Genomic DNA, 12,926 nt, shown 5'->3' on the forward strand with positions numbered 1-12,926 from the left:
TTCTCCAGGTAAGGGCTCATTGAAAGAACAGTAAAATTTTGTGTAGATGTGTTTTTCTTGGAAAGAAAATCCACAGTTTAACAGATTATCATGGGGGCCAGCGATGTTCCTGAAAAAGAATTGTAGATTCTTCTGCCTGTAACCGCCAAAGGGTAAATCTCTTTCTCAGGGGATCAGATTTTTTGTGAATATTTTTGTTCTCTGGGTACTCTTTCTTGTAGCCTGATAACAGAAAAGGATAAGCAGGTGACGGCTTTCTTTCTCAGGGCAGGGTCCCTTTGAACTCCCTGAGGGATCTGTGACTCCCGTTTGTGTTCCCTCCCATATGAGGGGGAGTGCGCCATCCGCAACTGGGAAGCAGGTTTAAGGTCGCTCAGCCTTCGAGGGTCGCTTCTTCCTCGAAAAACCAACTTTTGTAGGTTTCCTCAAGCTAAACGGCCTCTCTTCAGCTCCAGCTGTTAGTCAAAACCTCGTGGTGCAACCCTGGCCGCCAATCCCACCCTCCTAGGCCCCAATCCCGAGGCGGTGGGGGCGGGGAGGCCGCGCGCGCCGCTTCCGCTCCTCCACACGACCAGAGGGCGCTGCGGTCCCGCCTCTGCCTTCCCGGGGTGCTTCGCGCCGGGCCCCTTCCGCGTGGGTGAGTGACTGTGAGAGTCAGCGTCGCGCCGCGCGCGCCGACCGCCTCCGCCGCCCGGCGCTCTTATTTCGGCTGCGAGGGGCGAGCGCGCGCGTAAAGGCATAGAGACGGGCGTTGAGCTCTCGGGCTAGAGCGTCGCCGAGTCGGAGCCGGAGCCCGAGCCGCGCGCTGTGTCTCCGCTGCGTCCGCCGAGGCCCCCGAGTGTCAGGGACAAAGCCGCCACCGCGCCGCCTGCTCTCGTCGCCGGGGCTCATCCGCTGCCGCCGCCGCCCTGAGGAGAGTCTGCCGCCGTCTTCACCCGTGAGGATCCGAGAGTCATGTCGGCCAGCAGCCTCTTGGAGCAGGTACAGGCCCGGCCCGCATGCCTCGGCCATTGTGTGAGGCGAGAGGGAGCCTGACTAGGCCCGGACCCGCCGCCCCCAGTCGGGCCAAGGCGAGGCGGCGCTTCTCGCGGGCCAGGTTTCGAGCCTCTCAGGCCGGCCGCGCCCAGCGCCTCGCCCTCGGCCCGTTCTCCCCGCTCTTCCCCGGGCCTCGGACCCGCCGGCCGCGCCGCGTCCCTTCCTCTCAGCGGGCCTCGTTTTTTCTCCTGTTTCCTTCCCCTTCCTTGAAGCCCTGGCCCCCTCGCGTTGTTTGTGGCGCTGCCCCGGCTCCTCTCCGCGGCCCCCTCCGGCTTCGCACTTCCCCCGCCTCCCATCTTCAGCCTCCTCCTCCACCCCCGTTCCTGACGCCGCTCCTCAGGCCTGCGCCTTTATTCCCTTCTCGGGCCCGGCTTTAATTTGTTTTTCCTTTTCCGTTTCTTCCTCGGACGACTTGCCGCTCGGCGACGTTTCCTTCGCCTGCAGAGACCAAAAGGTCAAGGAAACAAAGGTGAGCACCGCTCCGCCGGTGGCCCCGGGCGGGCGAGGGGACCCGGAGTGGGGGGGCGGGGTCTCCGGGAAGCGCCCCGGGGAGAGGACCGTTCGGAAGCCGCTTAGTTTGCAGGTGCCTCACACACTTAAGTGTTTGACCCCTTCGGTGTGTTCCTGCAGCTGACGAACAGCTTTTTCGTGAACAAGGAGTAATTCATTAGAAGTGGGGGGTGGAATCGGTCTTGAAATGTTCCAGGTCCTTAGTTTCCTGTAGGTCTTAGAAGGCCTTTGTTTTTCATCCTCGTGGATCACACTCTGGAAGTACTCACATGTGGTGGGGGAGGGGAAGCGGGAGGGAATTGAAATCTAGAGGAGCCAATAAAATGACCTTTTTAGATCAACTTTCTCTGGGTGGAGGGAGACATTTTCACTGACAAATTGTTGCTCAGCATTCACTCTCATCTTCACCGTTTTGAAATTCAAACTTAACTTGCTCTGTTTAGTAAGGTTTTTCTCTTGTTAGGAGGTAATTTGATTAATTTGGGAGGTAGATTGTACGATTGAGACACTCCTAATTGGAATTTTTTTCCTCTAGTACAAAATGGATCTGTACATCAAAAGGATGGATTAAACGATGATGATTTTGAACCTTACTTGAGTCCACAGGCAAGGCCCGTGAGTAGTTAACCATTTACATGCTTGATCTTAGGATGTAGTATACGTTTATTCTTTGCTCTATCAATAAATCTAAGTTTCCCTGGAGGACTTTCTTAATACCAGTCAGCATGTTATAAAAAAAAAATGTTGCTACAGATGTTGTAGGCTGTTAAGATTCTCATCTTTATTGTGAGCAAACAATTCTCTGAGGCTAGTACTGATAACATTTTATAGTGTACTAACAGCAACACTTGTTTGAGTAGTTCTTCTCCTTACCAAGAATATAACAGTGCGAAACTTAAGAGTACTTTTCTGTGTTAAATATTTTCACCCCCAAAACATTTTTCACATTGGCTTCTTTGGGGATCTATAGAATTTACAAAATGGATTTAAAGTAATATAAGATAGTGTTTAGCACAAAGATAGATCAAGAAAAATGGAATTCAGTTTTTGCAATGTAATTATCTTCTAATATGAAGATGAGTTGCATGTAGGTTCATGTATGAACATGACCTGTGCACACAAAAACTTTTGACTTGGCAGTTCTTTGTATTAGTATTTTGAATCCCAAAGACACAGCCTCAAAGTTGTAGCTAATAAATATAACTCCCCAGACTAATTAGCCAAAAGGAAAATTGACAGTAACTCATTTGGAATATCCTAGAAGATAGAGAAGCTTATGGAACATTTATATAAATTCTGAACAGATGCTCTGTGATATATATAATAGTCTTGAATAACTTGACATATTAGTGAGAGTGCATGTTCGGGCCTAATTGTTACGTAAAACTCTTTGATTCCTTATGTAAAAGTTTCTGCATTGAAAGTGTAGAAACCACTTAAGCAAGTGATTGGGGAAAAGTTTTTACAGAAGACAACCAGTTAATCAGGAAAAGTAGGGAAGAAGGTAGAGGAATGAACTATCACTGGGTTCCTGCTATTGAAGTAGTTTGCTTACATAATCATAACAGGGAGAGTGAGAGCATTTGGAAACATAATTCTAGGTAGTTCTTGTGAAACATTGTGTAATTCAGAGTTTTGAGCTCAGGGGCATGTGGGAACCTGCCAGATGAGGTGTAGGTATTCAGCTGTTATAATAGCAAAACCTGTGATAATGAGTGCATTTGTTTTATTAAAAAGAAAGCTAAAACTTAAATGTCTTGAAAAACTTGGAGGGGTATATAAATTTTGGTTGAGAAGACATAATTTGAGAATCTTTGTAGTTTGTCAAGAGAGTTTGATCTATTTTTTAACCAGTTTTTATCACATTATTTGGAATACTTCAGGCTTAATCTATTAAGTGTAGACTGAATTTCTTATTTATAATGAATTTGGGGCTGTTAAAATTATAACACTATCTTTGAGACGTAGGTTTTTCATAAACTTGAGGGTATATGTCACTTAGTTTTTTAAAAGGAAGTTTTAAATTGGTAGAGAAAAGCACCACTATTTAATTAAACTGCAGTAGTTGAAAAATTTAATCTTCAAGAGATGTGTTTTAGTGGCCAGGGAGAAGTACTCTTGGCTTTGATAATACGAACTAATACAGACGTAGCATATTAATAGTTATGATAATCCAAGTCTCTCAAGAACAACATTCCCTATTGACTAGTTAGTGGGTTCTTAGATACCAGAGCTCTTTGGAAGTTAGGGTAAAGCACTCTTATTTTTGAGTTGAGCTGACTCTGCATGTATAGAAACCAATTGTATGTGTCTGTTACTTTGATTTAAGGGACTGCTTTGTGAGTTACAGGGTTTATTTTAAAAAAAGTTAAAATACTGTCAGCACTGATGAAAGAATGTTTTTACAATGTAATGTTTTCTAATGTGAAGACTAGTTGAGTGAAACTTTTTCTGGTTGTTATTCTCAAGGATGACTCCTTTTTTTTAATTTTTTTTTTAAATTTTAAAATCTTTAATTCTTGCATGCGTTCCCAAACATGAACCCCCCTCCCACCTCCCTCCCCATAACATCTCTCTGGGTCATCCCCATGCACCAGCCCCAAGCATGCTGTATCCTGCGTCAGGCAAAATATGGACTGTACCATGCCTTTAGAAATTAATTCCTATTTTTAATGGAAAAGTTAAGTGTACATTTTAGCTACACCCTTTACTTTTATAGATGAAACAGAACAAATAGCAATACTTGTTTAGTTTTGAATCCTCTGGAAGCCACTGTGCACTTTCTTTCCAGGTTATAATTTTTTTTTTCATTTTTAAAAATTTTAGGTTATAATTAAATAGTGGCATCTACTGATGTTCTCAGATGGTCTGCCAGAAAGCTATATTATAAACTAGATGTATTGAACTTTTCTTTTTGGTTTATGGTTGGGCAATGGCTGCACAGATTTTGGGGATAGAAATTGAAATTTCTAGTTCTTTTTGTTTTACTTATTATACAATGCAGTTTTAATAGGAAACTCTTTTGAATATTCTTCTGTTCTGCCAGTATTCCCATTCCTTCAGTCCAGAGATAGTGGTTTTAATAAAGGCATCCTCAGAGAGTGGGCTTCCTGGGTAACTCAGATGGTAAAGAATTCGCCTGCAATGCAGGAGACCCTGGTTCTATTCCTGGGTTGGGAAGATCCCCTGGAGAAGGGATAGGCTACCCACTCCAGTATTCTTGGGCTTCCCTGGTGGCTCAGCTGGTAAAGAAAGAATCCACCTGCAATGTGGGAGACCTGGGTTCTCCCTGGGTTGGGAAGATACCCTGGAGGAGGGTATGGCAACCTACTCCAGTATTCTTGCTTGGAGAATCACCATGGACAGACAAGCCTGGTGGGCTACAGTCCCTGGGGTCTCAAAGAGTCAGACATGACTGAGTGGCTAAGTACACATTCTTTCTCACAGAACAGGACTTATACTTGGTGAGATGCTGCGTTTTCCTTTTTCTGAATTGAAGCACTAAAAGCTAAGGCCTGTGTTCAGTGTATGTCAGTTTAGTTTTAAATGTTTAAACACTTCAATGATTAAACCAAAATATCTCAGTCTATAAAAATACCAGCAAGTTTATGGGAAGAGACCATCTGAAAAAAAACACTCATTTTTTATGGTAATGGCTGAAATGTTCGTACTATATGAATAATTCGGAGAGGAAATGTCCTGGTTGTTTTATTTATTTTTGTGTTTAGTTCTAATTTGCCTTTTTTTTTCTTCCACAGAATAATGCATATACTGCCATGTCAGATTCCTACTTACCCAGTTACTACAGTCCCTCCATTGGCTTCTCCTATTCTTTGGGTGAAGCTGCTTGGTCTACTGGGGGTGACACAGCCATGCCCTATCTAACTTCTTATGGACAGCTGAGCAACGGAGAGCCTCACTTTCTACCAGATGCAATGTTTGGACAACCAGGAGCCCTGGGTAGCACTCCATTTCTTGGTCAGCATGGTTTTAATTTCTTTCCCAGTGGGATTGACTTCTCAGCTTGGGGAAATAACAGTTCTCAGGGACAGTCTACTCAGAGCTCTGGATATAGTAGCAATTATGCTTATGCACCTAGCTCCTTAGGTGGAGCCATGATTGATGGACAGTCAGCTTTTGCCAGTGAGACCCTCAATAAGGCTCCTGGCATGAATACTATAGACCAAGGGATGGCAGCACTGAAGTTGGGTAGCACAGAAGTTGCAAGCAATGTTCCAAAAGTTGTAGGCTCTGCTGTTGGTAGTGGGTCCATTACTAGTAACATCGTGGCTTCCAATAGTTTGCCTCCAGCTACCATTGCTCCTCCAAAACCAGCATCTTGGGCTGATATTGCTAGCAAGCCTGCAAAACAGCAACCCAAGTTGAAGACCAAGAATGGCATTGCAGGGTCAAGTCTTCCACCACCCCCAATAAAGCATAACATGGATATTGGAACTTGGGATAACAAAGGTCCTGTGGCAAAAGCCCCCTCACAGGCTTTGGTTCAGAATATAGGTCAGCAGCCAACCCAAGGGTCTCCGCAGCCTGTAGGTCAGCAGGCTAACAATAGCCCACCAGTGGCACAGGCATCAGTAGGGCAACAGACGCAGCCATTGCCTCCACCTCCACCACAGCCTGCTCAACTGTCAGTGCAGCAGCAGGCAGCTCAGCCAACCCGCTGGGTAGCACCTCGGAACCGTGGCAGTGGGTTCGGTCATAATGGGGTGGATGGTAATGGAGTAGGACAGACTCAGGCTGGATCTGGATCTACTCCTTCAGAACCTCATCCGGTCTTGGAGAAGTTGCGGTCCATTAATAACTATAACCCCAAGGATTTTGACTGGAATCTGAAACATGGCCGGGTTTTCATCATTAAGAGCTACTCCGAGGACGATATCCACCGTTCCATTAAGTATAATATCTGGTGCAGCACAGAGCATGGTAACAAGAGACTGGATGCTGCTTACCGCTCCATGAACGGGAAAGGCCCCGTTTACTTACTTTTCAGTGTCAACGGCAGTGGACACTTCTGTGGCGTTGCAGAAATGAAATCTGCTGTGGACTACAACACATGTGCAGGTGTGTGGTCCCAGGACAAATGGAAGGGCCGTTTTGATGTCAGGTGGATTTTTGTGAAGGACGTTCCCAATAGCCAGCTGCGACACATTCGCCTAGAGAACAACGAGAATAAACCAGTGACCAACTCCAGGGACACTCAAGAAGTGCCTCTGGAAAAAGCTAAGCAGGTGTTGAAAATCATAGCCAGCTACAAGCACACCACTTCCATTTTTGATGACTTCTCACACTATGAGAAACGCCAAGAGGAAGAAGAAAGTGTTAAAAAGGTAACCAGCTTACCCTTCTTAAAACTTTAAGGGAAGGAGAGGGAACCCTTTTTTAAGACTTTAAGGGAAGGAGAAGGAACTAGAGAGAACGGAAGTATAATACTCAACCGTTAATAAAGCTTTGTAAATAACACAAGTATCATTTAACAGTTCAAGTCTTTATGGGAGGATAATTGGTCTTACTATTTGAACCTTAGTGTGAAAGAGTGTGGGAATATTAATAGGGGGCAGAGATGTGGGTTTAAGTTAAAGGAAAGCAGAAACCATAGAGAAACTGACTTTATGTGATGCAGGAACAGGTGAAGAGTGAGTCTGGAAAGTACACAAAGGGAGTATTAAAGTAAAAGAAACAGAACTGAAAGTAGGAAAAGATTGAGGCCGTATGTGGCAGAGAAAAAGATAAAAATTCTGTTGCAGGTTTTGGCCTAGCTGGGTATTTGGTTATTTTCAAGAGTCACCAAGCCCTAACATTTCTGCCTGCCTGGTGACAACTGACTGTTAAGGAGGATGTTTTTCAGAACTTTCTTCCTTGTTCCTATCTTTTTTAGTGTTCTGCTTAATCATTTTTTTTTTTCCAAGATCTTTTTCCCATTAGAAAGGTTTATTTTATAAAACTTGAAAAACAGATGGTCAGATAAAGCTGGCCTCTTGCTCTTAACATTTTGCTGTATTCCTAAAGATCCACTTTCTTGTTTCCTCTGTAACAGGTGGGTTATCTTGGACAGAGTGATGGGGAATAGATCTATACCAAAAGGTTGAATTTATTTGAAAGAGTTGGTCCTGTGCATTGACTGTGTAAGGACCATAAGCAAATGATAAAATACTGGTCAGAGCAGTCATGTATTATCCAGAACTTAAACATATTTAAATGTAGAAAGTAGGTGAGAAGATAATGGCGAGGAGGTAATACTTAAAAATTTTTTTCATTAATGATAGAATCCTGAGTGGTTAGTTTCAAACGTAAAATAAACAAAACCTAACAGAGTTATGTGGAGAAGGCAATGGCACCCCACTCCAGTACTCTTGCCTGGAAAATCCCATGGATGGAGGAGCCTGGTGGGCTGCCGTCTGCGGGGTCACACAGAGTCGGACACGACTGAAGCGACTTAGCAGCAGCACCAGTTATGTAAATATATTCTCCTTGAATTGGTCATTAATTCATAGGGATCTTCTGTACTTGATCTAGGACCTGAGGCACTTGTTTTCCCTCTGTGAATGACTGCTCAAAGAAATAACTTTGCTCAGGTAGATTCTCCACCTCCATAACACAGAATCAGAGGTCTGTAGTTGCCTAAAACAGGATGGTTGACTTTTATCTTCCAGTATGTACGGACAAATAAGAAATAAAGATAATACTTGTCAGTAATGCTGAAAGTATTGGGGAGATAGAGCCAGATTACTGGAAAGTTGGCTGTCAAAAAAACTTGCTCCTTTCCTAGAGTTTTAATAATTTAACTTAAAATTCTCCATAATCTTGTAGAAAAAAGATAGTTGATTATTTTTGCCAAACTTGTGAAAGGGTCTAAGTATGTCATAGCACAGGCTTCTCTTTCTGGAGGAACAAGAGAGGAGACTGGCTTTTTGGGCATCATGTAATGGCAGAGCAGATTATTAATGTGTGTGAGGGGCATCCAGGTGCTTGGTGTAATCACTTGCAACATGCATAGTGTCATATATTAAGAACCTGCTTGCTTTCATCTGCAAAGTTCTGTTCTACATCTTGTGGTTTTAAAAGTAAGAAGGCAAAGACAGGACTATTTTTTGGAATGTACAGCATAACTGTTAAGATCATTCTGTATATATTAGAACTGGTGGGGAAGCTGTTTAAAAATGAAGTAGCAAGTTTGAGGATTGTTAACTTATGTTCAGTCTTTATCAGGTATTAAATTCACTTGAGTGGTTCAGTGAATGATAAAACTTCATAAGAAGGTGTAAGATACATTGACCAGCATTGTATTTTCAAAGAGTGAGTGTATTAATCAAGCTAGGGTCTTTGTTAAGGTAACTGATGGATCTTCCATAAAGACTTTTGATGAGTGAGTACCCCAGTTGTTCTCAGGTGAACTAATCACTAAAAATAAAAATAAAAGCTATTATACTTGTGTCAGATTACTTTTTAGTTTACTTTCTGTAAGAAAAACTTGCTGAGGTTTCAGGAAGGTCCCTACGATTGCTTCTAAATCCAGTTACCCTTTCAGTCAGTATTGCCTTACTCCTGTGTTGCCCATTGTTATTCTTTAACATGCTTACATAACTGACTATAAACTACTTTTTAGTCTTTATTAGGCTTCCAAGATAAAACAAGTTTCATGAGAATGGAACTGATAGCTCATTGAAGCAGTTAACTCCCTCAAGTGGGGTGTTTGTGTGTCTGCCTTGGTATTATTTACAAGATTGCAAAAGATCTTTTGACCAAATGGTAACTCAGTCAGTAGGGAAATACTTAATACTTCATCCTGAAAATGATGTCACAGCTGTTCTAAAGTTCCGTGATTGGGCATGTTTCTTGGCAGAACACAGTGAAGCAGAACTGCGGCCATTTTTGCCTTGTTCTGTCACATGATCTAATTCAATATCAAAACCTTATCAAGATCTGTCTGGCTTGAATATCTTAGCTGTCTGGCTTGACACTTCCAGCAAATTTCAGTGACTTGGATATGTGGTTTACTTTGTTGTATACCTCGGATACTGTTTTGTAAACTCTTTGTGCATTTGTTTAGAACTTGCCCCTAATTGTTAAATATTTCTTCTGTGACATCACTTTTGAAGGCTTCATAGTGTTCTATCAAAGATTTACTGTAATTCGCCAGTCCCTGTTGAGTATGTCAGCTTCTTTATACATTTTTCCCGGCTAAAGTAACACTGTTGTAAACATTCTAAGGGGCTTCCCTGATAGCTCAGTTGGTAAAGAATCCGCCTGCAATGCCGGAGACCCTGGTTCAATTCCTGGGTCTGGAAGATCCTCTGGAGAAGGGATAGGCTACCCACTCCAGTATTCTTGGGCTTCCCTTGTGGCTCAGCTGGTGAAGAATCCGCCTGCAGTATGGGAGACCTGGGTTTGAGCCCTGGGTTGGGAAGATCCCCTGGAGAAGGGAAAGGCTACCTACCACTTCAATATTCTGAGCTGGAGAGTTCCATGGACTGTATAGTCCATGGAGTCTCAGAGTCGGACATGACTGAGTGGCTTTCACTCACTCACTCTTAACATTCTAAGATATAAATATTGATTCACACCTATCCTTAAGTGCTGGGTCAAAGGATATGCTTTTTGAAGATCTTGGCTGTGCTATACATTGCCATGAGCCTTTTTCTTAAAATTTTTTTTGAGAGAGCTCTGTCAGATATTCAAAAGGCAGTGACAAAAAAAAAAAAAGGCAGCAACAGTCAATTTTTCCTTCTATCTCAACTTGGGAGTAGTCTGGGATAGAGGGAGAGTTGCTCCTTGCATTCAGTTCAGATCAGTTGCTCAGTCGTGTCCGACTCTGCCATCCCATTAATCGCAGCACGCCAGGCCTCCCTGTTCATCACCATCTCCCAGAGTTCACTCAGACTCACGACCATCAAGTCAGTGATGCCATCCAGCCATCTCATCCTCTGTTGTTCCCTTCTCCTCCTGCCCCCAATCCCTCCCAGCATCAGAGTCTTTTCCAATGAGTCAACTCTTCGCATGAGGTGGCCAGAGTACTGGAGCTTCAGCTTTAGCATCATTCCTTCCAAAGAAATCCCAGGGCTGATCTCCTTCAGAATGGACTGGTTGGATCTCCTTGCAGTCCAAAGGACTCTCAAGAGTCTTCTCCAACACTACAGTTCAAAACCATCAATTCTTTGGTGCTCAGCCTTCTTCACAGTCCAACTCTCACATCCATACATGACTACTGGAAAAACCATAGCCTTGACTAGATGGACCTTAGTCGGCAAAGTAATGTCTCTGATTTTGAATATGCTACCTAGGTTGGTCATAACTTTTCTTCCAAGGAGTAAGCGTCTTTTAATTTCATGGCTGTAGTCACCATCTGCAGTGATTTTGGAGCCCCCAAAAATAGTCTGACACTGTTTCTACTGTTTCCCCATCTAATTCCCATGAAGTGATGGGACCGGATGCCATGATCTTCGTTTTCTGAATGTTGAGCTTTAAGCCAACTTTTTCGCTCTCCTCGTTCACTTTCATCAAGAGGCTTTTTAGTTCCTCTTCACTTTCTGCCATAAGGGTGGTATCATCTGCATATCTGAGGTTATTGATATTTCTCCCGCAATCTTGATTCCAGCTTGTGTTTCTTCCAGTCCAGTGTGTCTTATGATGTACTCTGCATATAAGTTAAATAAGCAGGTGACAATATACAGCCTTGATGTACTCCTTTTCCTATTTGGAACCAGTCTGTTGTTCCATGTCCAGTTCTAACTGTTGCTTCCTGACCTGCATACAGATTTCTCAAGAGGCAGGTCAGGTGGTCTGGTATTCCCATCTCTTTCAGAATTTTCTACAGTTTATTGTGATCCACACAGTCAAAGGCTTTGGCATAGTCAATAAAGCAGAAATAGATGTTTTTTCTGGAACTCTCTTGCTTTTTCCATCATCCAGCAGATGTTGGCAATTTGATCTCTGGTTCCTCTGCCTTTTCTAAAACCAGCTTGAACGTCAGGGAGTTCACAGTTCACGTATTGCTGAAGCCTGGCTTGGAGAATTTTGAGCATTACTTTACTAGCGTGTGAGATAAGTGCAATTGTGCGGTAGTTTGAGCATTCTTTGGCATTGCCTTTCTTTGGAATTAGAATGAAAACTGACCTTTTTCAGTCCTGTGGCCACTGCTGAGTTTTCCAAATTTGCTGGCATATTGAGGGCAGCACTTTCACAGCATCATCTTTGAGGATTTGAAACAGCTCAACTGAATTCCATCACCTCCACTAGCTTTGTTCGTAGTGATGCTTTCTAAGGCCCACTTGACTTCACATTCCAAGATGTCTGTCTCTAGATTAGTGATCACATCATCATGATTATCTGGGTTGTGAAGATCTTTTTTGTAATTTTGTTTATAAACCTCATAAAATAGTTGGCTTGGTTTTATCTTTCTAGCCTTTTAACTCTAGGCAAAAATAAGATAGGCTTTTTTGGTGGCTCAGTGGTAAAGAATCCGCCTGTCAGTGCAGGCGACATGGGTTTGAACCCTGGGTTGAGAAGATTCCCTTGTAGAAGGGAATGGCAGCTCACTCCAGCATTCTTGCCTAGGAAATCCCATGGACAGAAAATCCTGGTGGGCTACAGTCCATGGGGTCACAAAGAGTCAGATATGATTTAGCGACTAAACAATAACAACAAATAGGATAGTCTAGTAGAGGGGACTAAGGGCTGTGTAATTCTAGCCCAACATTAGACTGAGTCAGATATCTGGGTAAGATTTATCCAGTTGTTTAACTGGAAAGCTCAGGGGATTTTAGGAGAGACAGATCTAGAGAAAATGTGATTATAATGACAACAGCTTAAGGTTTAAAAAAAATTTTTTTTAATATTTAAAAAAATTCCATTACTAGTGAGTGAGAATAGTAGGATTTCTTTATTTCTAGGATTCTAATTTTCAAGCAGAGGACTTAAAAATGGAGACTTAATTGTGTTTGGATGTAATGAAAATTTATTATGGTGTGTAAGAATTGAGATGGAAGTTATTTATCTTTTCTTTGAACAATTTTACAATGTGCTAGACTTTATAGAAAAATCAGAGGAGTCTTGTCAGGGAGCCTTACATTAGTGATACATAACAGTACAAAATGGAAAGTGTTTTCTCAAGGTATGCACAGGGCGCCAGTTTGAAAGCGTGCAGATTGCCTAACCCAGTTCGGGGTGTGGGTTGATGATCATGGAAGAATCGTTGAAGAAGTGATCTCTGAGCTGCGCCTCGGAAGATAAGTAGAGGATAGCCAGAGATGTTTTGAAAAGAGTGAACATAGTTTCAGAACAGCTCAAATCTGTCTAGATAATAACATTATATAGATAATTTGGAATAGGAATTCTTGTATAGTTCAAGAAGAAGTCTAAATGGAGAT

The 12,926-nt window shown here is 42.9% G+C and overlaps 1 protein-coding gene across 1 annotated transcript in view; it reads left to right on the forward strand.

The window, feature by feature from the left end:
- Nucleotides 451–12,926, forward strand: part of YTHDF2 (YTH N6-methyladenosine RNA binding protein 2) — a 30,511-nt gene continuing 18,035 nt past the window's right edge. Inside the window, exons 1-4 of the mRNA XM_018057048.1 lie at nucleotides 451–981; nucleotides 1,480–1,504; nucleotides 2,081–2,160; nucleotides 5,304–6,890. Of these exons, the coding sequence (XP_017912537.1) occupies nucleotides 955–981; nucleotides 1,480–1,504; nucleotides 2,081–2,160; nucleotides 5,304–6,890 (1,719 nt within the window). The 5' untranslated portion in view covers nucleotides 451–954. The remainder of the gene's footprint in view (nucleotides 982–1,479; nucleotides 1,505–2,080; nucleotides 2,161–5,303; nucleotides 6,891–12,926) is intronic.

The sequence above is a fragment of the Capra hircus genome, chromosome 2 (assembly GCF_001704415.2).
Source record: "Capra hircus breed San Clemente chromosome 2, ASM170441v1, whole genome shotgun sequence".
Lineage (NCBI taxonomy): Eukaryota > Metazoa > Chordata > Mammalia > Artiodactyla > Bovidae > Capra > Capra hircus.